General features: G+C 42.1%; 1 protein-coding gene across 1 annotated transcript in view; it reads left to right on the top strand.

The window, feature by feature from the left end:
- igsf9bb (immunoglobulin superfamily, member 9Bb) overlaps nt 1–27,933 on the top strand; it is a 203,608-nt gene that overhangs the window by 164,304 nt on the left and 11,371 nt on the right. The window contains exons 13-18 of the mRNA XM_051678379.1: nt 2,762–2,937; nt 3,579–3,805; nt 4,357–4,441; nt 6,491–6,652; nt 7,493–7,538; nt 21,443–23,071. Of these exons, the coding sequence (XP_051534339.1) occupies nt 2,762–2,937; nt 3,579–3,805; nt 4,357–4,441; nt 6,491–6,652; nt 7,493–7,538; nt 21,443–23,071 (2,325 nt within the window). The remainder of the gene's footprint in view (nt 1–2,761; nt 2,938–3,578; nt 3,806–4,356; nt 4,442–6,490; nt 6,653–7,492; nt 7,539–21,442; nt 23,072–27,933) is intronic.

The raw sequence follows: 27,933 nt of genomic DNA, 5'->3' as shown, positions 1-27,933 counted from the left end.
GAGGAAAGTGTATAGAAGGAGAGGAGAAAAGCAGAGTATTGACAGTTATATCAGCATGTGGCTACACTTAAACCACATGCCAAAGTGCCCAAGTTCTGATTTTCTGCTCAAATCTGAGTTTTTTTTTTTCTTTGGCACTGTAGATACTTTTCAGTGGCTTCTGGTCACATCATCTCTTTGAAAATTGCTAACAAATCGAGTGGTTGTGATAGACTCTCTTTAATTAAAACTAGATGTATCAATAAGGCATTACTCAATATATTTACACCTTACAAACGTGCCACTGGCTGGTTTCGTTGTCCTCCATCTTTTTTATGCCAAGGGAAAATCAAACACACAAATATGATGAATGTTGAGTTAGATGTAAAAAAAAAATAAAAATCAATTTTTTTTTCTGAAGTGCAAAACCTCTAAATTCTTTATAAGTAGGAAAGTAGCACAGATTACAATTTAAAATGTCAGATTCAAGTAATGTGTGCATGTGTGTACAGATGACTTATATTGCAGCTCAGAGTGGCAGGCTGGTAAAGAATTGTCTATATGCAGCCTGTATTGAGCCCTAACCTGAATCCTTCAACTAATGCAGTAACACACAAGTATCACTCATGACATCATGCCTTCTAGTGCTCAAGAACAATTGAAGCCCCCCAGAGGATAGGCAAGATTTCCGCAACTGTTCTGCCTTTGACTTCCACAAGTCGACAGATAAACATTATCCACTGGCCTGCAGTATCCACAACAGGTGCCTGAGTGTTCAGAGGCCTTTGCAAAGAGCTGACTAAAGGTGTCATTTGAAATGTTAGCCAGTGTGACTCATGCTTTAAAGGTTGTGAATAAATGGCCTTTAAAGGTGCCCCCTGTGAGATTAAACAACAACTAGTCAGCCTCATTGACGTAGATACTTAGGGCATGTTCCTGCCACTTCCTGTGCAATGCAGAAGAGGTGCTGGGCGACTGCTGAGACTGTGAATAACACACAGTCTCAAGAGCCTGTGAACTCTTATCCATTAAGGGCGCAGAGGAAGTGATCAATTATGCCTAAGGCAAGGAAAGGCAAGGCAAGTTTATTTATATAGCACATTTCATACTGTGGTAATTCAAAGTGCTTTACATGGAAATTATAGAGAAAATAAAAGATAATAGCTAATTTTAAAATCACTTAATAACAAGAAAATAAAAACAAGAATAAAAAGTAAAACATAACAATTTAAAACTGAGTTCGGGGTGCCACTTCAGTGGAAATGCTGAACAGGTGCCCTAGGGATCCAAACCCCTGCATACCTACAATGCAGGGGTTAAATTGAGGCGGAACAGCGTATCTAGCTCCATGCTCCACAAGTAGAGTAGTTAAGCTACAAGTACATTGTACTTACAGTGCATTCAAGGTATTCATCTTGTCAGTTTGTGTGTTTTCTGGGAAACAAACCCATAACCTTGACGTTGCAAGCGCCATGTTCTAATAATAGAGTATTTGAGCTACAAGAACACTGTACTTGCAGTGCATTCAAGGTATACATCTTATCAGTTTGTGTTTTCCTGGGATTTAAACCCATAACATTGGCGTTTCTAGCACTGTGTTGTACTAGTAGAGTAGTTAAGCAACAAGAATACTGTACTTGCAGTGTATTCATGGAATACATCTTTTCAGTTTGTGTTTTCCTGGGCACCAAACCCATAACCTTGGCATTGCTAGCTCCATGCTTTACTAGTAGAATAGTTGAGCAATGAGAACACTGTAATTGCAGTGCATTCAGGGTTCACATTTTATCAGTTTGTGAGTTTCCTGGGAATCAAACCCATAACCTTTGCATTATTAGTGACATATTCTACTAGTTGAACAGTTTTGCTACAAGAACACTGTACTTACAGTGCATTCAGGGTGTACATCTTATGAGTTTGTGTGTTCCCTGGAAATCGAACCCATGACCTTGGTGTTATTAGCGCGGTGTTCTACTAGTTGAATCTCCTTCACTGGACTGGTAAAACAAGTCATGTCAGCTTTGCCTGACATTTTTTAAGCAATCGCTTCTATAGTAATTACTTAAAATGTTGTTCATTTGAGGTCAGTAGCTCTTCACACTAGCACAATGTGCTGATTTTAAATACTGGGGATGAGCACGGAGCCTCTTTTCTCAGATCAATCAGATCTATAGAAAATCAAGTTCATGTATGACACAGGCAGTAGTATATCAGAGCATGCTGGCTGTTAATTCACAGTGAGTTATGTCCCCCATGGCACTCCGTCCTATCACATACACAATCAGCACAATCTCCACACACCTTTCACCTCTGCTTACATACCATTTGCTGTAAATCAGTGGATTATGAGACCCTGGGCTTATGCACATCCTATTTCATGCTAGTCTGCTTATTCTGGCAGTTCTTTATAAGAGCATGAACACATTTACGTTTATATTTATTCATTTAAAATGAAGAGAGAAAGGCTCAGCTTTACAAAGAGAATGGGAAAAGGGCTATAGGCATACAAGGCACACTGTATATGAAGATCTTTTTGTTTGGATTGGCAGTTGAAAACGCAATTGCACACTGCTCTGGTTCCACTGGGAAATCGGAAGACAGTTCTATATTATTAGATATCACCGAGCACTCACGCTGAGCCAAACAAGCTGTCTTTTTTTGTCTAGCTGCGGGCAGTGCTCTCATCACTATTGTGAGCGACATAGTAATCACTATTGGAGTGTGTGCGTGTGTTTGTGTAGTCTTGAGCTTTTTCCATCTGTGCATGTGACTCCTCCTGCAGGTTGAAGAGGGAGCAGTTAGGACCACATGACTGGCTGTCCATTCCTGTGCCCAGCAGGCAGCACTGGCTCCTGGTGCAGGGCCTGGAGCCCGAGACGGCCTACCAATTCAGCATCCTGGCCCAGAACAAGCTGGGAACGGGCCCTTTCAGTGAGGTTGTCACTGTGAACACACAAGGTTGGCCACCAATGTGATCCATAATACAATTACAAGTTAATTTCAGCACTTAATGCCTTATACAGTGTAACCCTTTTCCACCAGTGAACTCTTCCCCTCATCAAAATGAGCAGACAAAAGGACTGAGGCTGCAGGAAGCTGTGCAGATCTGAAAGTTTACTGTAACAAATTCTTTGTTCTTCTTTGGTTTCATGAAAATTTATTTTGAACAAAACAACGTTATTAACCGGTTACCAGTATTTAAAAATTTTGTTTTCAATTTCAAGTTCCTTGAACTGATTCTAATCTCTGCCGATAACATCAAAGGCCCTGGGGCGGTAAAATGTCTGCACCATTAAAGTTTTCAGATCAACAACAACACTCGCTAGACTCATGTTACGTCCACACTTTTGGTATATTTTGACTTTCCTGGAGTTTTTGTCCAATGAAAACTGAGCTTTTCAAAAACAATTTCCCAAGTGGATAAATTTGAAAATGATGTCTTTGCATTGTAGTGTGGACAGAGAAAACAGATATCTGAAAACAATAACGTATTTGTTGTCATGTGATGCAGTCATGTGATCCAATCAACCCAAAACATTCAAGATGGTGTCCTATGTTACATGGTGATTGACTCTAAATTGTAGTTCTCTTCCCTCCAGTATTTCCTATAAGTACCCCAGAACCACTGGTGCTGCTTACCCCACCACGGTGCCTCACAGCCAACCGGACACAGCAGGGAGTCCTACTTACATGGATCTCTCCAGCCAATCACACGTCGCCAATTGATCATTACATCATGGAGTTCCGCCTAGGGGAGAGGTGGGATGTTCTTGATGATGCAATCCCTGCTGGAGAGACAGATCTTTTGGCTAGAGACCTGCTTCAGGTATGCCTGTGATGAATGATATTAATAGATTATTTAAAAGGTTGACAACAAGTTTATGTTTACTTTCCTTCAGGTGAAAAAGTGCATAGGGTGAGAGCTATAACTAATATAAATGATTCTAATTCTCATTCTCTAGAGTAATATGTATATATTGTATTTATTTCACCTTGAGTAAAGTCTTTGAGTTGGCAAAAACACAGGAGAACTTGTGACCCTGGAAAAGTATTTATCAGTCACATTTGCTGAGGTGTGAAAAATGCAAGTGACTGGAAAATTTCCCTCCAGGTTGTTTAGTTGAGTTTGAAAGGTTATGCAGATTTATCTGTCTCTGTGGGTTATGGTGGGTTTGAATTACCAGGAACATTTTGGGATGTTTTGCAACAAACAAATGGCTTACTTATAGTTGTCTATCCAGTATCCATTAACCAGGGTTAGAATAAAGTATTTTAACATAAAATATACCACACATCAAATTTTATATGCTGATTGTTTGATTTTCTAGTGGCTAGTGACTGCTAATGTGCATAACATATCTACGCCTGTTTCCACAGGAGGCCTGGTATGAGTTCAGAGTGATGGCGGTTATGGAAGACCTCATCAGTGAGCCCAGTAATGTAGTAGGAGTCTCTAGCACAGGTCAGTGTAAAACAGCCATGTAATAAATGACTGCACAATACTTGCCCATACTGAGGATGTTTATTGTACACATTTATTTAGTTACTGTTCTGTGGGCTTCAACATACTACACATAATAATAAATGGTTCTGTGACATTCTCTCTTCAATGTATAGGTCACATACAAACATTGATGAAATGAGATGATGCAGGATTTAAATGGTTTTGATTAGGTTCTGCTGCCATCTGCTGAATATAATGTGAATTACACCAACTGAGTTTTGCTTAACTGAATAAATGAACATACACCGATGAGCCAAAACATTATGATTCACAGGTGAAGCGAATAACGTTGATCATCTCCTAACAAGGCCACATGTCTAGGTCTGGGTAGATTAAATGGTAAGCGGACAATCAGTTCTCGTAGTCAATGTATTGAATGCAGGAGAAATGGGCAGGAGTAAAAGACCTGAGCGACTTTGACAAGGGCCAAATTGTTATGGCCAGATGACTGGGTCAGAGCATCTCTGAAACGGCAAGGCTTGTAGGCTGCGTCAGCAGTGGTGAGTACCTACTGACAGTGGTCCGATGAGGGACATACCACAAACCGGCAACAGGGTGTTGGGTGCCCAAGGCTCTTCGATGTGTGAGGACAACGGAGGCTATCCCATCTGGTCCGAACCGACAGAAGGTCTACTGTGGCACAAGTCACAGAAAATGACGGATAAGGAAGGAATGTGTCACAAAACACAGTGTATCGCACCCTGCTGTGTATGGTGCTGCGTAGCTACAGACCGGTCAGAGTGCCCATGATGACCCCTGTCCACTGTCGAAAGCGCCTACAATGGCCATGCGATTGTTGGAACTGGACCTTGGAGCAGTGGAAGAAGGTCGCCTGGTCGAATGAGTCCCGTTTTCTTTTACATCACGTGGACGGCTGTGTATGTGTGCGCCATTTACCTGGGGAAGTGATGGCACCAGGATGTACTGTGGGAAGACAACAAGTCGGTGGATGGAGTGTGATGCTCTGGTCAGTGTTCTACTGGGAAACCCTGGGTCCGGCCATTCATGTGGACGTCAATTTGACACGTGCCACCTACCTAAACATTGTTGCAGACCAGCTACACCCCTTCATGGCAATGGTATTCCCTGATGGCAGTGGCCTCTTTCAACAGGATAATGTGCCTTGCCACACTGCACACATTGTTCAGGAATTGTTTGAGGAACATGATGAAGAGTTCAAGGTGTTGCCCTGGCCTCCAAAGTCCCCAGATCTCAATCCGATTGAGCATCTGTGGGAGGTCTGGACCAACAAGTCCGATCCACGGCAGCTCCACCTTCCAACTTACAGGACTTAAAGGATCTGCTGCTAATGTCTTGGTGCCAGATACCACAGGATACCTTCAGGGGTCTTTTAGCTTGGCGGGTCAGCGCTGTTTTGGCGGCACGCGGAGGACAAAATCATATTAGGCAGGAGGTCATAATGTTAAGGCTCATCAGTGTAAATTGTTTTCCTGTTAAAAAAAAAAGTAATGTAACATTCTACAGTATAAATATTTATATATATTTTAGTTATACTGAGCTTTAAAAAGAAATGCATTGGTTATAAATTGCTCTTCGTGTGTAATCTCTTTCAAATGTTTTTTAGAATCCTTAAGTATTCATAAATGACTGAAAAAATGCATAAAAAAAATGTATTCATTAGTCAAAATGTGTGGGAACCCCTCTGTTATTGCTCTTCAGGATTGCCAATCAGCCCTAACAAAATTTAATTTACTAATGTTTTAACAAGCCCACTAAACAGATCCACTGCAATCAGAATTCAATCACTGCTTGAAGTCAAAATAAACATGATGCTGGCATGTAATCCTTTGTTTTCATTTCTCAAAGCACCCCACTGTTTTTGAATTTCTTTATTCAGACTTTTCCTCTTAGCGACTAAATCTTCCAGAATCAGTTCTAGTTTAAGTAGTTACATTGTTTTAATAGTTAAAGCAGCCTGTTTTGGACATACAAAGAATGAAAGAGCTTGTGTGTGTGCTGTAAGACGAGCTTGTTTGTATCTTTCAGACTACTTTCCGCCGCCTGAGGTGGCAGATGAGGGTCTGGCTCGGCCGGTGGTGGCAGGCATTGTGGCCACCATCTGTTTCCTGGCAGCAGCCATCCTCTTCAGCACGCTAGCAGCCTGCTTCGTCAACAAACAGAGACGGCGCAAGCTCAAGAGGAGACGAGGTCAGTGGTGCAATCACAGGCCTTCTGTATCTCATCCAAACCCAATATACATCCCTTGACTCCCTGTTGAGACACTACATGGCCAAAAGTATATGCACATCCCCTTCTAATTATTGGTTTCTACACGCATTACTAACAGGTGCATAAAATCAAGCATTCAGCCCTTCAATCTCCTTAGAGTCTCCTTACAATGCCCCTGTGTAAAAAGTGAGGTCCTTAAAGAATGGTTTATTGAGTCTGGTGTGGAAAAACCCTATTTGACACCTTAGGGATGATTGTTGATTTTTCCGATATACAATAGACAGTACTATACTGTATACAGTACACAATAGAAATATAAAATAATACAATATGTGACAGTACACATACAGGGTGTGTAATGGTGCTGGGTGAAAGTGAAATTTAATTAGGCAGTGTGCAATTTCAGTAAGCAGAACAAATAGGACAGAGAGAATCAAGTAGTAATAAATTAAGAGCAATAGTTGAAAAGAAGTCCAGTGCATAATGAAAATATGCCATACAGTAATAAGTAAATGTGAGTGCTTTTGTAGAGTAAAACTTGTCTGCAAGCCCGTGTGAACCATCAGTTTGTCTGTTGAGGGTCTTATTGGAGGCATTTGTACATTAAATAAGTGTAGTTGTTTACATCTATTAATTCCAAGGATTGGTGCCTGACAAACAGTGGAAATACACCCACCAATCTCTGTAAAATGAGTAATCACGATCGAGTTGAGAGGTCATAGAAAAGTTATCTAAATTAATTGGTCAGAAAGTATGGAAACCATATTTTTGTCTTAAATGTCTAATCAATTTTATTCTTTACTGGTTTGTCTTTGACAGATCCCCCTCTGTCCATAACACACTGCAGAAAAAGCATGGCGACTCCGTAAGTTATCTCTTTTAACAACTTCCTCCTTTACTACAGTTCATTCAAATACAGAGAGTGGAGCGTATGCTATATAAATCAAGCTTTTCGACATTCACGCCCTCTCGTTTAAAGCTCCAGTTAGAAAGCTAATTAATTACAGCTCAATGATAGGCCAGTAATTCATTAATATAGAGTCAAAGTATATTTCATCAAACAACAGTTTCTTTATTTTTCCATTAGTTACTTTGGAATGCTAAATAATTCTCTCGTATGTTTGCCTTAACATTTGATGTTGCAATGAATTACTGTATTGGTTTAATTCAGATCTTAATGTAAGGATTTTGTATTTAAAGGGATAGTTCACCCAAAAATTAAAATTCTCTCATCATTTACTCACCTTTATGCCATCCCAGATGTGTATGACTTTCTTTCTTCTACAGAACACAAACAAAGATTTTTAGAGGAATATCTCAACTCTGTTGGGTTTTACAATTCAAGTGAATGGTGACCAGACCTTTGAAGCTCCAAAAATCACATAAAGGAAACATAGAAGTAATCAACAAGGCTCCAGTGGTTTAATCCATATCTTCAGAAGCGATATGGTAAGTGTGGGTGAGAAACAGATCAATATTTAAGTCCTTTTTGACTATAAATCTCCACTTTCACATTATTACACGTTTTGAAAGTGAAATTGGAGATTTATGGTAAAAAGGAATAAAATATTGATCTGTTTCTCACTCGCACGTATCATATCGATTCTGAAGATATGGATTAAACCACTTGAGTCTTATGGATTTCTTTTATGTGTTCTTTATTTGGAGCTTCCAAGATCTGGTCACCATTCACTTGCATTGTGCGGACCTACAGAGCTGAGATATTCTTCTAAAAATCTTTGTGTTCTGCAGAAGAAAGAGAGTCAAACACATCTAGGATGGAATGAGGGTGAATAAATGATGAGAGCATTTTCATTTTTGGGTGAACTATCCCTTGAAGAGGGTTATGTCGAAACTTTTTGGACTAGTTATAAACTTTAAGGATACATTTTTAATCGTTCAAGTACTTTTTCCTTTCCCAAAATCATTCCTGGGAATACCAGATATATCACAGATCTATCATCATTATTATCTGATTAGGCTTTAGAATTCAAAATATATTTAATTGAAAAGAATATAATATATTTTTTAATTAATTAATAGTTTCATTTATCATGTTTTTATTTTTCTAGTGATCTAAGCCGGTTTCAAACTTAGAGTACCTGCACATAAGTGCCACTGTGCAACATGTTGTGCACTACCTGCCAGGCCACCAGGCCACATTTTCATTGGTGCCTCACAGCATACATTGATGGGGTTAGATGCTAAATGTATCTCCATTTCCCTGTAGCTGATATTATGGCTGTTAATGGGTAATGTCTGACAAAATATTTTGCTGGGAGATTGAGATAATCATTAATGACAAAAAAAAAAGGCTGTTCATGTATCTGTGTTTATATTTGTTCAGTATGTCCTTTGTATGCAGTTGAATGGAATTTGATGTTTACCTGTTGTACATGAATGTTCATGGATGTGATGACACTTGCAAGCATTTTGCTGACTAAGGCCACTTCCACACTATTATGTTTTTTAGTAGAACATGCATTGATTTCGCTAGTTTTTACAGTGTTTTCCACCACTGAAAAACTTTGGAAAACTATAACATTATATAGAGTTTTCTATCGAAAATGTAAAAGTGTGGACATATCCTAAATTTCAGGTTTGGAGGATCTCCTGACTGCTGGGTGGTTAAAAAGAATGTCCCCCAGTAAGTAGAGTAGAATTGGATTGAAGTCTGTCCTCCTAGAATCCATCTCTGGACAGGATGGTGCAGACACTGTCAGAGTGACAGGGATTTCAAAGTGGCCCTTTGATTAAACCTGCTACTTGTGAGTTACCATGGCAACAAGCAGCCAATGAAGAACACTTTTAAGACAGATTGCTCGTACAAGCATTTTAAATGATAGATACTGGTCTATAAATGAAATGCATTAGGAAATAAGGACCGAGTTCTTATGATGTGGGACATTCTAAACACAACTAAATGAGCATAAAGTTCACTAGGTGGAACAATAATAATAATGTAACTCCCACATTCAAAGTCAGTTCATACATAGGCAATGGGTCTTGCTCATCTCTAAAGTTTATTGTAGTCCAAACATACAGTGTGTCATGTGTATTTTGTTGATTCGTGTTTTTCATGTCTTTTATTTTGACATTTCTAGTTCCTGTTTCATGTCATGTGGTTCCCTTGTCATGCGATTTCATGTTTCCCTCCATGTTCGTGTGTCTTGTTTTCATTAGTTGATTGTCTAGTTATCTTGTTATCAGTTCTGTCTTTTCATTGGTTAAATCGTCTATCTTGTTCTCCCATGTTCATGTATTTAACCCTCATGTTTTCCATTGTCCATTGTCAGGTATTGTTGAATGTAACTTTGGTTGTGTTTTCAAGTATATGTCAAGTCAAGTTAAAGTCAAGTTCATGTTTTTTGTTTATGTTTGTAGTTAGGGTTTTTGGATTTCACTTTTGTTAATAAATTTGCACTTGGGTTCTTTACTTCATCCTCATCATCTTCGTCATTGCCAGTGCCAGCAACAACATTACAGAATACCTGACCGATGCAATATGAACCCAGCAATCCATCTTCTTCAACTTCAGCAGGGGAATCGTCCCCTGGAGGATTGTGTGGAGGAATTCTGCGCTCTGGCCTGCAGGGTGGATTTTAATGAGGTGGCCCTCAAGGACTGTTTCCAATTTGGACTGAATGAGCACATCTTCTCTGATACCAGGCGGTCAGACTACCCACAGCCTGGCTCAATATATCGACTTCACCCTGCAGATTATTGGTTTCACGTTCACTGTGGGGGAGGCGGATGCCGAGCCAGAGTTGCACGTCGTGGCCACCGAGCCAGAGTTAGCACGTCGTGGCCGCCGAGCCAGAGTTGCACGACGTGGCCGCCGAGCCAGAGTTGCACGACGTGGCCGCCGAGCCAGAGTTCCACGTCGTGGCCGCCGAGCCAGAGTTCCACATCTTGGTCGCTAGCGCCATCTTTTGCCCCGGATCCTGAGTCTGCTTCATGCCATGCCACAGCAACGCCTCAGTCTGCTTCATGTCATGTCACAGCAACACCTCAGCATACTCCATGCCATGTCACAGCAATGCCTCAGCCTGCTCCATGCCATGTCTCAGCCACACCTGAGCCTGCTCCATGCCATGTCTCAGCCACGTCTGAGCCTGCTCCATGCCATGTCTCAGCTACGCCTGAGCCTGCTTCGTGCCATGTCACAGCCACGCCTGAGCCTGCTCCTTGCCATGTCACAGCCACATCTGAGCTATTGGACCTGGAGATGGTTCCCGCCCTTGTACCCACCCTTAGTTCTCCTGATCAGGCAAGGGGAACTTTTGACCCTCCGACCCCGCCTAGACCCTCCGAGCCCTGGACTCCGCCTTGGCCTGTCGATCCCTCGACATCACCTCGGCTCTACGTTCCCTCAGCTCCACTGCAGTCCTTCAGCCTGTTGACTTTACCGGGGTCCCTAGTCCCTCCAGCTCCGCGTTGGTCAGTCAGTCACCTGGCTCCGCCAGAGCTCTCCTATCCCGCAGCTACGCTTCGTCAATCCGAGCCTGCGGCTCCACCGGGGACCTCCTTCCCTACGGATCCACCTTGGTCCTCAGTCCCACCGGCTCCGCCTCAGTCTTCTGATCCCCCAGCTCTGCCTTGGTCCTCCCTGCCTCCGGCTCCACCCTGGCCCTTCGAGTCTTCGGCTACTCTCCAGGTATCCAGTTCTCCATGGCTCCACCCCCCATAAGCTCCACCATGATCCCATTCTCCACGCCCTGCCAAGCCATGCCTCAAGACCCCCACCCCCCCAGCTCCCTATTGAAATTATGCTATGTTTTATGTGTTTTGTTCATGTGTTGGGGTGTCGGGAGCCGTCCCTTAGTGGGGGGGATATGTCATGTGTATTTTGTTGATTCGTTGATTGTCTAGTTATCTTGTTATCAGTTCTGTCTTTTCATTGTCCATTGTCAGGTATTGTTGAATGTAACTTTGGTTGTGTTTTCAAGTTTATGTCAAGTTAAAGTCAAGTTGATGTTTTTTGTTTACGTTTGTAGTTAGGGTTTTTGGATTTCACTTTTGTTAATAAATTTGCACTTGGGTTCTTTACTTCATCGTCTTGGTCATTGCCAGTGCCAGCAACAATGTTACACAGTGATTCTTAATGTGTTGTATGAAGATGTTTATTGATCAATAATACAATAATGGAAACCACTTTGTCCAATGCCTTAATAACAGCAACATCTAGTGACTTTGTACCATGGTAAATGGGCACTTTGTGTGTTGTATGTGCTTCCAAGATGCCTACAAAGGATTCACCATTCTTCACATTGATTTGAAATATTTTTGGGTTTTACCTTGTATTTACCATGGTATGCTAATGTGATGCTACACAGCTTTGAGTTTTTTTCCACCAATATTTTAATTAGTATTACAAACAGCATATTGTCTTTTTTTATTTTTTTCATTGCTAATTTACATGCACTCTCCACTAAATTTTTTTGTTTATCTTTCTTTTGCTAGTAACATTGGTGACTTGATATTGATATTTATTTGGATATTAGTTATCTATTGAATAGTTGCATATTATTTATATAGTGTAATGTGTAGTTTCCACAAGCACTATCCTATCACAGTATTGCATAGTGCTTTAAAGTCCCCATGAAATCCAATTTGGATTTTTGTGTCTTTTAGTCCACGTCCATTAGCTGTGAGGCCATCTATATGCAAGTGTTGAAAAAACTAGCTTGTAGCAGATACATATACTATGTCACGATTTGTCAGAGATGAGATGGGAGACGATGGATCTACATGCAGGCTTTTAATGAAGGTGATGAAGTTTATACGAAACAACGTGGAGTTATACAAAGAACCAAACAATATCATAAACACATTGACTATGCTCTAAGGAACATACAAGGTAACATACTAGGTAACATATGAACTCACCAAGCGTGATCAAAACTAAGGGGTATATATACAAACTGGTGCTTGATGAGGGAATAGGCAACATGTGAGGAAGACAGGGAACAGATGGCTGTGATGAGGGCAGTGCAAAATAGGAAATGTAGTTTGGGGCAAACTAATGACAGAAGACAAAAACCATATAAAAAAAGAGTCCTTATGAACATAATGGTGACTAACTGTGGCAATACACAGATACAAAATATATAGCCTTTCTCTTTTGGGATAATGGACCAGAAATATTGATCTTGAACTCACTCAAATTGTCCAATCAAAGGTTCTCTAGAATGAGAATTGACCCTTTCCCACTGTAGGAACTATGTTTTTGGTACTTTCGCAGTAGTAGTTTTTACGGGAGATGCACTTTGAGTTTTCATCGTATCTGTACTGTGTGACTATACAGAAAATATAGTGATTTCTGTATTACTACATTGAATTTTGCCTGGGATAACAGACATAAATAATATGTTTATTGAGAGTTGGTAATTAAAATCTATTATAAATGTAAGCATCGAGAAATCTAATTTACATGAGGAAAGTTTTGCGTGCATGTCACTATGTGATTAACTTGCATCCAAACATCTTTTTTAAGTCAGTGAGTGAGTTGTTCAGTACAGTATTTTATGTAGAGTCATAAACGCCTTAATTGTAAAAGATCGTGTTGATAAATAGGTTTATAGTGCATTTTCAACATGTTTTCGGCTGAGTTCAGCATGTGCTGCGTGGTTAAAATAGGCTGAGCGCCTCATCTCTCCTCTCACTGTGGCTTCAGGGACACAGCACTGCATGGCTTACGCACCCTGTGAAAAGATTGTGTTAAACACCCCTAACAAAGTGTAGCTCTGATCCTGGCATCCTCCATCTGTATTGTTGATTTTGTTCTTGTTGTTGCTAATGATCGCGCTTGCAAACAACAACAGAAGAAAAATGGTGGACACTAGATGAAAGGGGTTCCTTTTGTCTGCGAATACAAGAGGGAAAAGTTTCCGCGGTTGTGCAGTTCCTCTTAAGAGTTCTTATCTAGAAAGTTCCTAAGGGGAACCCTTACAAAAAATAACTGCAGTTTTTTAACTGTAGTACAAGTGTGGTAAATTGGATGCAATATTACTGCAGGAATACTGCATCCAAATTACCACACTTGTACTGCTACTGCATAACCACACTTGAAATGCTACTAAACTACACCTACACTACCTGTGCATCAGCAATGCAATATGTAAGGAATAATTGGATGTCGGACCATTGAATTATTGAAAAATGCACACCCGAGGTGGTCATGATGCGCAGCGGAGTGACCGTTGCACCTCGGGTGTACATTATTTTTCAATAATTCAGCGGGCCGGAGTCAATTATTCCGCTTATACCACGGTTACCACACCTTAATACATCGTTCAGGATCTTATCTCAAGATGTTTTCTGGTTTTCATTCCTAATATGCTCTTGTGAATGGAACTACTTTCTTCCACCACGGATTCAGCTTCTTGCTCTGAAGCTCAAGCCTTCGTTGCTAGTTCGAATACGTCACTTCAGAGCTGGCAACGGAGGTTTGCACTGCTTTACTGGAGCACTTACTGGAGTAACAAGTTAGTGCGTTTGTGCGTGAGAGATTGTGTGTCAGTTTGTTTTTGAGGGATCGATAGAGAGAAGCTTAGAAACTGAGAGAGATTGCCTGTGGGATTACCTTTATTTGTTGTAGCTCTTGTCAGAAGTAACATCGCTTCAAAATCGCCAGGATGTAAGTTTAAACACTTCTTAGCAGCAGCGAGTGTCGCCATATTTCCGATGTAAACCTTAACAACTGTTTTCAACCCTACTGAGATGCCGGTGACTGACATAGCGGCTCTATTTCTCGCTCTTGAGTAAGTGTGTGTGTAATGCGTATATGTATGTGTGTTCACGTGTGTGGGAGTGTGTAAAGAGAGGGGGAGCGCGAGGGAGTTTCCAACAGATATGTCAGATAATATAGAAATTGTTGTATTGATCAAGTGTATCTAGCTTTGATACAGCTCAAGCCTTCGTTGCTTGTTCTAAAACGTCATGTTAGAACTAGCAACAGAGGATGCGCTGCTTTTCAGCATTGGAGTAACAAGGTAGTGTTTGTGTGTGTGTCTGTGTGTGTTTGTGTGTGTTTGTGTGTGTGTGTGTGTGTGTGTGTGTGTTTGTGTGTGTGTGCTTGTGGGTGAGACGAGAGCGAAAGAGAGTGAGAGAAAGAGAGGGACCCCAAGGATGCTTTTCAATCGAAATTTAAATAAATTTAGGATATTATAGACATTATTTGTCATTCTTATCTGATGTACTTAACCACTGTCTTTGTTTTAATTGGTTATTTTGTTGTGGTAGCCTGTACGGCTCTTTGACATAACTTAAATAATTTGGTGAAGTGATATGGAACCATTATGCGGTCAAGACCTGGAACTACTTCATAGTAAGACCTGGAACTACTTTACTTGAAAAATAATTGCACACCTTAGAACATCCGTCAACCAATTAGAATCAAGCGCTCAACAGACCCGTGGTATAATTCAAATTAAACATTCACTAGCATATATAAAAGTATAAAATAAACATGAAAAATTGGCAATGTTAAAGGCATCCATTTGTACTGTAATCTATCCATTTGTACCCAGCACTGGCAACAGATTAACAACAGACGGGGGGCATTTTCAGAATTTTCAGAAACTTTTATTTCTGCAGTTCTGTTCGGTTTGCGCAGAAATTACACGCTTCAGCTTTAAAGGGACACTGGTGTGAATTTGTTTTCCCAACAATGATTTTTGTGGGCTAGTGCTTTGCAAAGTGATATAAGCTGCTTTTTTCTAACTTTAAACATCGCTAGGACTCTTATTATGAAAATAAGCCACAAAAAATCTACTGGTATACCAAAACAAGGAGCCTGTGGAGCAAAGCTACACGGCTGGCCATGACACCCATGGATGTGCAACAGATTAACCGTGTAATGTTATAAACTGGAAATATCCTGTGCCCTCAATAATGACAGTTTCTTATGTCCTTGACTCCTTTAGCTTTAACTTCTTTTTTAATTCTCTCATTTCTGTCTGTCCATGTCACTGTTTTTTTTTTCTCCTGTGTTGGTTAAATGGAACGTAGCATCATTGATGGCCAACATGAAATCTCCCCTCCCCGCCCCTCCCGTCTCGTTTGTGTTTCCTGCCTTAGGAGTCCTTTAACGCCACTGCCTGGCATTGAACCCTACTGGGAAGGGCAGGAGAGGAGCACCTACAGGCCTCCGCCCTCCAGTCCTCTGTGAGTGCCTGCACCTTGTTCAGCAGTGTGCACTGCCATTTGTCACATGCATCTCATGTGCGCTGCTGGGCACGGTTATTTTTGCAGGCTGTTTACCCATGCGCTGTACACACAGAAGACCCAAATCTAAAGACTTTGCCACCTTTGACATTTTGCCTGACTCATACTTTTGCCTAGGCAAACTAAAATTAAAGGAATATTCCCATTTATTATCAGCTTACAGTCTGTTTCAGGGATGTTTAAACAATGGTTATAATGGAAGCCTAGCAAGCAAGCAGATAAGGCAGAAATGTGAAGCTTGTATTTTTGTTTGTTTTTTAGCACTAACATGAATTCTTCAAAGGATAGCTCTCCCAAAAATTCTCTCATCATTTAGTCACCCTCATGCCATCCCAGATATGTATGACTTTCTTTCTTCTGTTGAACACAACCGTAGATTTATAGAAGAATATTTCAGCTCTGTAGGTCCTCACAATGCAAGTGAATGGGATCCAAATCTTTCAAGCTCTGATCTGTTCCTCAGATCTGCTTCTCACCCACAGCTATCATATCACTTCTGAAGATATAGATTTATCCACTGGAGTCTTAAGGATTATTTTTATGCTGCCTTTATGTATTTTTTGGAGCTTCAAATTTTGGTCACCATTCACTTGCATTGTATGGACCTACAGAGCTGAAATATTCTTCTAAAAATATTTGTGTTCAGCAGAAGGCATTCAGAAAGTCATACACATCCATGATGGCATGAGGGTGAGTAAATGATTAGAGAATTGTCATTGTTGGATGAACTATCCCTTTAAGTAAAACATTTTTGTTACTTGAGCTAGGCTGTAAATGTGTTTAAATCCATTTGAGGTGGGATTACTTTTCTAGGTGGAGGAACTTCTTGTTATACTTTACTGAAGTAATTCATGTGGTAGAGTTTGTAGAACTTACTGTAACTCTGAACTTAAATCAAAAACATTTGGGATCATGTCCTTTCCATGTCCCTTGCTCTTATCATGACATGAGGTGAGAGATTGCATATAATATTGCGCAGTCAGGATTGGTAAACACTTTTTTCACACTAGTCTCATGCTAACATGTGTAATATGTGTTATGGTTTTACTTCAAAATAGTGTGACAGTTGCTTATGTTACATTTATTTTTACTGCTGCCTGTTTGCCTGCTAGGCTTCCCTTATACGTTTATTTATTGCAAATGTTCTAAGAATTATTTTCTGAGGTAATTCACAACGTACAGTCCATAGACTTTTGGTTGAAAATAATCTGGAATATACCTTTAATTTAATGCATTCGTTTTTTCCCCGATATGTCCACCAGAGGGTAACACAGCACCTTTAATTTGATAATGAGGTAGGGTATTGAAAATCGAGGGGACCATGTGTGGTCACAAAACCTTGTCAAGTTTGCCAGGAAAACTTTTCATAACACTTAGTTTTAATTTTATACACAATCAAGCAAGCAAATTAACATTATTTTTTTTTTTTTCATTTTTAGTTATACAGACACATTTTAGAATCAAACATGAAGTGATAGTACACCCGAAAATGAAAATTCTCTCATCATTTACTCACCCTCATGCCATCCTAGAGGTGTATGACTTTCTTTTTTCAGCAGAACACAAATTAAGATTTTTAAGAAGAAGCTCTGTAGGCCCATACAATAGAAGTGAATGGTGATCAGACTTTTGTAGCTCCAAAAATCACATAAAGGAAACATAGAAGTAATCGATAAGACACCAGTGGTGAAATCAATATCTTCAGAAGCAATATAGTAGGTTTTGTTGAGAAACATCAAAATCTAAGTCCTTTTTTTTTTTACTCTATATCTCCAATTTCACTTTCACTTGTAGTGCCTGTTTAGTTTCACTTTCACGTGTGAAGTGAAAGTGGAGATTTAGAGTAAAAAGGACTTAAATATGGTTATTATATTACCCATTATATTGTTTATGATTATATGGGCTTAAACACTGGAGTCATATGGATTACTTTTAGGTTTCCTTTATGTGATTTTTGGAGCTACAAATGTCTGATCACCATTAACTTGCATAGTATGGACCTACAGAGCTGAGATATATTTTTAAAAATCTACTTTTGTATTCTGTAGAAGAAAAAAGTCATAAACATCTGGGATGGCATGAGGATGAGTAAATGATAAGAGAATTTGAATTTTTGGGTGAAATATCCCTTTAATAAATCCCCACAAACTAATATAAATTTACCCAATACGTGGCTGGACCTTTACTTTCCATTTGCTCAGCCAGTGAGTGAGATTTGGATTCAAATGTGAGTTTTGACTTTCTTGTGAAGCAACTCTCACTGGGTGGTCTGCTGCTTTTCCTCACTCCTGTCTACCATATATTTTCACCACTGACCAAAACTAACCTATCAGTATATCTTTATTCAAATGCCACCCTCTGTGCATTGTTCACCATGTTGTGACATGAGCTGAATAATAAAGTTCTTACATTCAATCTTCATAGTATATTTGATGGCGTTAGTGTTATGTTTAAAAGTTACATTATTTTCTTTCTTGCTTTATTTTAAGCTTTGAATGCATATATATTACTTTATGAATTGTACAAATACGAACTTTATACTGTAATTATAATGATATTTTTTATTTATTTGTAAGCTGTTTTAAAAATAAAAAGTGCAAAAGGTGAGCCTGCTGGCTACCAAGAGGTGGCTTGTCCTCACTTTCATGTGTCTTAATCAATCCATAATATTTGTTTCAGATTTATCCCTCCCAAGCATCCTCTGAACCACTGCCTGTATGTGGCCAACACACCCTTACACACCAGAGGTTAACATGCAGCGACTGCTGTTCCTGCGTGCAAATTGCTTAGTGCTTGTTATTCATTGATTTGTTTCTGGATTTAAACATTGTAATGGTCAATGTGTGAAATCTAGTAGTTGGTAAATTGTGGAGCTTATGTACATTTTGTTATTTGGAATGATCTTTTTGAGATATGGTAAAATAAGCCTGAGCTTTAATGAAATATTTTGTACCAAAAAGAGCATACCAGCTATTTATTGGATTAACTGTGGTATTGTAATGCCTGACAATCATTCTTAAATACTCAGCTTTGTATAGTCAATAAAGATTTTAAATTATCTGACCTGATATGACAACCTTTTGTTCGTTGAAGCTTAGACATAAGCTGATCTAGAATTTCAATCTAGTCTTATTTTGTAGATTGCTCTAACTCATTAAATTCCAGGGGAAATTAGCAAAGAAGGCCATTTAAAGGTACTGGGAATATAGACAGTTCGTTCTGGTGGCTTCTACAAGGTATGATAACATCTTTCTTTCAGCTGTCCTGGGGTCATTATCTTTCATCACAACGTACAGCAACATACTACTTGGTCAGCTGTTAAAGATAATTACAGCTAACACAACACTGAATCTTTGAAGTCTTATCTATGTTCTTATCCCAAATATATTCGTTTTTTTTTTCCTGGTTGACAAGCCCCATCAACTTGCACAAATGTTGGTGCACAAATCTGTACAAGTGTTTAAATAGTTTTGTTTTCATTTTCGACAGATCTATTGTAATGCCTCTAAACATTTGTGAGAATAATTGCGAGAAGTTTTCCGTTTCTATGCTAGTGAATCTGCATTGTGTTTCCTATGCTTGGCTGGGGATGAGCCTGCCTGATGGTGCACTGTGTTGTTGCTTGGAGCAGGCATAACGTCAGCACCTGAATGGTGGTCATCAGTAGGCAGTTGCCGTGGAAACCTAGCTCCATCACCACAGCCATTACAACGCGCATGCTGTAATGATTCAGCAAAAACAAAGCTTCAGCCTTTACATGTACATTTGTTACTGAATAAAATATTATGGCTCTGACATCTCCTGATTTTTTCTCTTGTTTTCTGGACTACGCTTGTTATTCTCGTTGTTTGGTCAAATGAATACTCTCTTTGTCCCACACGTAATTTTTCAACTCACTTGAATGTCTTGGAAAATGTCACCATCTATGTTAAATAAGGAATCAGTTATTTGATATATGTTTACAGGGCACACATAAATTAATTATTCATTCCTTGAGAAAATAGTTTTTCTGCAAACAGAAGTACTTATGATATTCAAACAATGGTGTCCAGAGAGTATAAGGCCTTAACAAAGATGAGTTATGACAAGATATATCCAGAAAGAAGAATGAAAATTCTCAAAAGATACTCTTAAAAGGTATAATATTCATAATAAGTCTTGTTATCATGAAAAGGCCACAAATGGCTGCCATACCTAAATTTAACTTTATTTGCTGGGTTAGATACCAAGGTGCCACTTAATTCTAGCCCTAAAATTGGCCTGTTTAACTTCCCAAGACCTTTAGATATAATTTTCATACAAATCATAAACAAGCCACATTTGTCCCATAAACGTGGCCTAAACTAAAGGAACTTAACTAGTCATTGTGATAAAGACCCGCAAACAAAGCAAAGAGAGGAAAATTAGATTGAAGGCTTGGGGCCTACTGATTGACTTCAGAAATGTTTCAGCTTTGTCAAGACTTTGCCCCAGAAACAGCTTGATGTCTTATTAATGGGTATGAATATACCAACAGTTTACAGGTTTAATAGACGTTAAGCTAAATTGACAGCATTAGTTGCATCATTTTGATTAAAAGCAGTTCGGCAAACTACCCTGTCAGCTCCATGTAAACAAGAAATTAAGTCCCCTCTCTTCTGGGTATTCTTGCAAGAACAACATGTGAAAGTTGGGGTTGTGTCATCATGACAATGAAATAGAAGTGTTGGATATAACTTTGTATAATTTTATCACACTAGAGTCATGTTAATATTTATTATGTTTAAGTCCTGTGGCTATACTTTTGAAACTGTGGATTTTACGTTTTGTTGACTGGCCCTGTTAACCTCCATTGTAAGTGCTATGTATATTAAGTTATTTACTGAAAACACAATATTTGCTTTTTGTATCAAGGGATGAGTTTAATTTTTTTTTTTTTTTTTTTTTTTTTTTGTGGTGGTCATCATTATGCTGTCAATACAGTTTAACTTGTATTGAACTACAAACATTTCTTTAACAGAGTAAATGAAATAAAAAAACAAAAATAATTAAGCATGTTAAAAATACAGTTGCTGACTAAATGCACTGTTTAACTAAATAGGTCATTGTACTAAGGTGAAGTGCTGATCTGTAGCCACCTATGGAGGTTGGTTGGGGTGATGTAGCCTAGTAGTTGAAGATCTGTGCTGGCAACCCCAAAGTTGTAGGTTTAAACCATGCAAAGGGTGATTCCTAAGCTATCAATATTTTGTCTTGAGAAAAACACCCCAGGTTGCTCCAGGGGCTTGTTCCGTGTAATAAGTGAACTGTGTTCTGCTTTGTGTAAAAGCTTAATCTAAACAACAAATGTATAATTTGACTAATGAAATTGGTTCATCATATTCAAACATTATTGTGCTCTACACTTTAATTATTTTGTTTGAAGTACCTTGGGTCCATGGTTCATCTGAAACTGTCAAAGAGAATTCCACAGAAAGGAGTGGTCTATTGTGGTGGACTTGTGAATATGTTCAAATACCAATTATTCCCTACCATTAGATAACGGATTTCTCATTGTTATAGGTCATCTTCTGGAAAAATAAGTCCAGAAAGTGTCCGCTCCATAGGACCACCTTCAGAGTCCTCAGAGGATGGTTTACGAGCCAAGAAGTATCCTCAAAGTCCTGCCAAGGAGAAGGAGCTGTCCTTATACAAGAAGACCAAGAGAGCAATAATTAGCAAGAAATATGGTGTCTCCAAGCATGAGGCGGAGGCTACCACACCTATTGAATTGATCAGCCGGGGCCCAGATGGGCGCTTTGTCATGGATCCTTCAGATATGGAGACACCAGTTAAGGCTCGGCGCATTGAGGGCTTCCCCTTCGTGGAGGAGTCTGACCTGTACCCTGAATTTCGACAGTCAGATGAGGAGAATGATGATCCGGGCCCAATGCCGCCAGTGATGGCTGCCCTCAGACCCCATCAGATCTCCCCCATCTCCTCTAGCCAGGAGTCTTATTTGCAGCCCCCAGCCTACAGTCCCCGCTTCAAGCGGCCCATGGAAGGTATGACTATCATGGAGACCAGTCGACTCCAGGCTACAGGGCAGATCCGTGGTGCTCCTCACTTTCGAGCCTTTTCCCATGGCCAGTTCTACAGCTATTTGGGAAGTCCAGGGGAACCTGAGCCTCCACCCCCCTTCTACATGGCAGACACCAGCCCTCTCAGCTCAGTAATGTCTTCGCCCCCTTACCACCTGGAAGGGCCTTTTGGTCATCACACCATCCCAGAGGAAATTGGTGAGGGCGAGATTCAGCATTATGCAGTCTCTGGCTACACCCTTCCATTGGCACACCCCTCCTCTTCGCGCTCTCCAGACATCTGGCAACGACCCGATTTCTCATTTGCCACAATTGAGGGTCCTCACTTTATTTTTCCACCCCCACACCCTTTGCATCTTCATCAAGAATCTCCCCTTCCACCCCCTCTTGTTCTTCCTCCTAGTGCCCTCCAGGTATCTCCTTACCCTGGTATCCTGCAGCTGGAGGCCCCAAAGAGCTACCCTGTCAAGTCTCCCAGCAAGGTCAAGCCTCAGGGCCTTCCAGCCAAGCGTTTACCTATGCAAGAGGCACAGAGTCTAGGGCAGCTAAGACACACAAGCCACGGTATAGGTGTACCGGTATTGCCTTACCCTGACCCAGTGTCTCACATGGTTGGCCCGAGCTCATTTGGAAGCCTGGACACCCGATGGTATGAGCTGACACCCAGGCTTAGCCCCAGGCAGCCCCGTAGGATGGAACCCAGCATGGTTGTTCTCCAGCCGTCCCGTCTCTCACCTCTAACTCAGAGCCCCATTAGCTCTCATGAAGGCTCACCTGAGATTGTAGTGCGCCCTAGGCCACGCCCCAGTGTCATGCAACCCCCAGTTCCTCCTGAGATGTCGGAGATCACCCTCCAACCCCCTTCTTCTGTTAGCTTCTCTAAGAGGTCCTCCCTCTCCTCATCTCCTGCTCAAGGCCAAGGCAGTCGAAGGGCAAGTCCCAGCTACCGATCCCACATGGCATTTGCCACCTCCGCAGCAAGCTATCCGTCACAATCCCCTTCACCTCCTGTAGAAAGTGGCAACATTTTTGGGCAGATGCCAACCCAAAGGAGGACTGAGGAGGAGATCCTTCCATCAGAACCTTCTCCACCCCAGTTATCAGCTTCAGGGTAGGTGCACTAGGCTTATAGCATGTGGACTGATAAACCATGCATCATCTCGCCTAAGTGTAACATCTAGGACTTTTCTGGGGTCTCAGTGCAGCAATAACACTTACAAATCTATGTGATTTAGTATAAAGCTTTAATTTGTTTACATGTGTTGTCAAGGGCAAAATACATAATTTTGCTGCTTGCCTTAAACCTAGTCTGAATAATGTTAAAACTCATGCTTTCCGAAATAAACTGCCCCAGATGCCTTGCATTATTCAAAACCATTCAAAACCATTTTCTACAGAGATGAGTCATGCTGTAGTATTCTATGCCACTAATTCTGCTTTTCATACCAAACATCCAATTTCATTCATAAGGTCTGTGAAGCACTTTAATACACTTGTCTTAGATCAGAACTTAACAACCTGGTTACTTTCGTAACCTCCATTCCCTGATGGAGGGAACAAGACGTTGTGTCGATGTAGTGACACTGGGGATCACTCTTGGGAGCCCCAAACACCTCTGCTTTTTGAAAAAAGGCCAATGAAAATTGGTGAGTGGAATATGCATGCCACTACCCCGGACATATGGGTATAAAAGGAGCTGGTATGCAACCACTCATTCAGGTTTTGTGCTGAGGAGCCGAGACAAGGTCCCGGCCATTTCAGCGGGTAGTTCAGCGTTGTGGCAAGAGGGACACAACGTCTCGTTCCCTCCATCAGGGAACGGAGGTTATGAAAGTAACTAGGACATTCCCTATCTGTCACTCACTCGACGTTGTGTCGATATAGTGACACTAGGGGTCCCTATACAAAATGCCACCACTAGCTGAACTGTGTTACGTGGACTGGCGGTGCGAGACGGGCAGACCACTGTGTGCCTTGTAGCCAGCGCACCAGGCCATAACTTAACCTCCCCCAACACTCTTATGAGCGTTGAACGGTCCTTTGGGAACAAGTTGACTGCCCAAAAAATAGGGACAGGCTAGTCCAGCCGTGGCCTCTTTCCTCTTTTTTCTCCCCAAAAAGAGTGTAATTTGTTAACCGACTGGGGCCATAAATGTCTACGTCGGGGGGTGTCACTCCGAAGGTGAAAACACTGCAAAGACCAGTGGGTATTTTGAGTGGAAATATGTCACATGGTCTTACCGAGTCTCGTCGGAAGTATGTCCTACCCGAGGGGGAGGAGTTTCTTCAAACATGGTGACCGGGGGCAGAGGGGCCTCTGCCAAAGGAAGACACAGTTTACCGACAAGGAAACGATTTAGCGGAAGATATCACATGGGGTCACCTATGGGGAAGCACCATATGTGGAGCACCTACCTCAGTACAGGGCATGGTTAGCACACGTAATGGGCTGGCAGCGATTTTCTCCACAAACTCGTCTGCCACAGGGCTAAGGAGGAAAGTCATCCAGGGATCACAACTTGTGAACATGACTGGGAGTCAAAAGCGCACGTCTTCACCTCATGGGAGGGGAAGGGCGCTATGTGCAAGTGGTACACCTGGCCAGCTGTCCCAGAACTTACCTGTTCGGACCTGACAACACACGGGACGAAACCGGCTCAATCCCGGAGATTATAGAACCTCGCAAAGGTGTTGGGTGTTGCCCAGCCCGCTGCTCTGCAGATGTTTGCTAAAGAGGCGGCACTGGTCAGGGCCCAGGAGGCCGCTACAGTCCTCGTAGAGTGGGCTCGTAGTCCCACGGGGGGCGGCACGTCCTGGGCGTGATATGCCATCAAGATGGCATCAACGACCCAGTGGGCGATCCTCTGTTTGGAGACAGCGCTTCCTTTCCGCTGTCCACCAAAGCAGACAAAGAGCTGCTCGGAGCTTCTAAAGCTCTGCGTGTGATCCAAATAGATGTGTAAAGCACGCACCGGACACAGCAATGCCAAAGCTGGGTCTGCCTCCTCTTGGGGCAGTGCTTGCAGGTTCACCACCTGATCCCTAAACGGGGTCGTGGGAACCTTGGGCACATAGCCCGGTCGGGGTCTCAGGATCACATGAGAGTAACCTGGACCGAACTCCAGGCATGATTTGCTGACAGAGAACGCCTGCAGGTCCCCTACCCTCTTGATGGAAGTGAGTGCAGTCAGGAGGGCAGTCTTCAAAGATAGTGCCTTAAGCTCTACTGACTCCAGGGGCTCAAAGAAAGCACCCCGTAGACCTGGAGGTCTGGAGTGATTCAACTTCCTTGCGCCTCTCAAGAACCTGATGACCAAGTCGTGCTTCCCCAAATACTTACTGCCTCGTGATGTGACGAAATGGCGGCTACATACACCTTCAAGGTGGACCTCCCAGCCTCTCCAGCAGGAAGGAAAGCATCAATCTGACTGCGCATCTCTGGGGGTCTTCGCGTCGGGAAGGACACCACTTAGCGAACAGATGCCACTTAAAGGCATACAGGTGCCTCATAGAGGGAGCCCTAGCCTGAGTGATCGTGTCTACCACTGCGGGTGGTAGGCCACTTAGGTCTTCGCGTCCCGTCCAAGGGCCAGACGTGGAGATTCCAGAGGTCTGGTCACGGGTGCCAGATGGTGCCCTGTCCCTGAGAAAGAAGGTCCTTCCTCAGGGGAATTCGTCAGGGGGGGCTGTCGTGAGGAGCGTGAGGTCTGAGAACCATGTCTGGGTGGGCCAGTAGGGTGCTACTAGGATGATCTGCTCCTTGTCCTCCCTGACCTTGCACAGGGTCTGTGCAAGTAGGCTCACTGGGGGAAACACGTATTTGCGTAGTCCAGGGGGCCAGCTGTGTGCCAGCGCATCTATACCGAGGGGTGCCTCGGTCAGGGCGTATCAAAGCGGGCAGTGGGAGGATTCCCTGGAAGCAAACAGGTCAACCTTTGCTCGACCGAATCGACTCCAAATCAGCTGGACCACCTGGGGGTGGAGTCTCTACTCTTCCCTGAGCGTAACCTGTCATGACAGCACATCTGCTGCAGTGTTGAGGTCGCCCGGGATGTGAGTGGCTCGTAGCGACTTGAGGCGCTGGCAACTCCAGAGGAGGAGACGGCAGGTGAGTTGTGACATGCAACTCATCCGTGGGGGTTACCCGGCAGAGGTGGTCCCATTGGAGTCCCCAAATCGCCCCCAGTGCTAACCGATGCAGCCTCATACCCATAGGTAGAAGGACCGAGGCGGGGAGCCACTGGGGTGGCTTGCTTTCTTACGAAGGCAAGCCGCGACCGCAATGTTGCCATGGTCATGTTCTCGCAATGAGGACAAGACCCATCCACGAACGCAGTCTCCGCATGGGCAGCGCCCAGACACGTAAGACAGCAATCATGGCCGTCAGAAGCGGAGAGATAATGACCGCAACCAGGAATAACACACAAATGGATAGGCATCTTTAAAAAGATGTTCCGTATGTGCCACTCTTTTAGAGTTGAAAATATACTCTTTTAGAATATACTCGCTTTTTGCTGTTCTGCAGAAGCGCCCAGGGGCGTTCTCTTCAGTCCACGGGTGCAGAGGGGGAGAAGCCACTGAAATGCGCCGTAAATCCAGCAGACGAGGTGAATGAACTCAGTGAATTCAGCTCAATGAATAGAACAGATTGGCTCCGAAGAGAAAATCTGAATGAGTGGTTGCATAATAGCTCCTTTTATACCCGTATGTCCAGGGGAGTGGCATGCAAATTCCACTCGCCAATTTCCATTGGCCTTTTTCAAAAAGCAGAGGTGTTTGGGGCTCCCAAGAGTGACCCCTAGTGTCACTACATCGACACAACGTCGAGTGAGTGATAGATAGGGAACTAATTTAACCAAATGTGGTTGTGGGGTAACAGTTTTCAAGTCAAGACTTGATGAATTATCTGCTTCACAGACATGGTGACAGACCTTTTAGGGCTGCGTGCGTGGAGAAGTTCCATTTGAAGAATTTAAATTTAAAATGCAATAACGAAGCCCCTAAAAAGCCTGGAATCAGAGGGACACCACCACTGGAGCTCAGCCTTTCCATTCACTGTCATGCTTTACCCTGCCTTTCACCCAACAGGAGGAACCCCACATGTGCAATACAATTGACCAATCCCAGTCCAAATGAAGCCCAATGTTTTGACCAACTCCAGGCTTTTTAGGATGACTCACAGAATGTTTGATGTGGAGGCTGAGGTTGGTGTGTCCAGCACAACAGGCACAGGGCTCCTCTCCTGTTCCAAAATAACCTGACTGCATGATTGCCTTTTCCACACTCCCCCCTCTCTCCTGCCTCCTGTCACCCAGGTCACCCCAGCTCTGACTGCCAGGGGGAGGCTTGTTGGGCGAATCGTGTTGCAGGGACTGTCTGCTCTCATCTGTTGCAATGTCGTCATCATCTTAATTAGGGCATTTGGTTATTCTTAATGACTCCTGGAGTCTTATCTGCTTTGTTTTTGATTGATCTCAGCTATCTGGGCAGCGTTGTTGTGACCAGGTCCTCTACACCACAATAGGTAAGGGTTGGATCCATGTCTGAAAGGAGGGGGGGGGCAGCAGGTGGGGCTTTTATTCACCTCGTCCTTTAAAGGGGAATACAAGTCTTTGGGTCTTGCTTTCCTTTAGTTTGTGACCGATTCTTCTTTTATGTTTTGACATTTGTTTTGAGATAGCCACACATTTTTGTTCTGCAGTCGTGAAGCCTATATGCATTCTGGTCATAGAATGCATATGTAAGTTTCCCAGTTATTGATTAAGAAATCCAGCATATATCACTTGGTCTACACAGCCTCATGCTTGAGACGCAATGGAAATGAAATATGTCAACAACTTATTGATTTAGTGAGGATTAGACATTTAATGCTGAAGTGTGTAACTTGAGTTGAGTGTAACAAGTTGAGTGTGTTTTTAGGAAATAAGAAATGCAATGTTTAATTAGTTTTACAGCCATCAGCAGTCAGTTACC

Source organism: Myxocyprinus asiaticus, chromosome 38, assembly GCF_019703515.2.
Source record: "Myxocyprinus asiaticus isolate MX2 ecotype Aquarium Trade chromosome 38, UBuf_Myxa_2, whole genome shotgun sequence".
Classification (NCBI taxonomy): domain Eukaryota; kingdom Metazoa; phylum Chordata; class Actinopteri; order Cypriniformes; family Catostomidae; genus Myxocyprinus; species Myxocyprinus asiaticus.
Note: the sequence above shows the minus strand (reverse complement) of the source record. Positions and strands in the feature narration are given on the sequence as shown.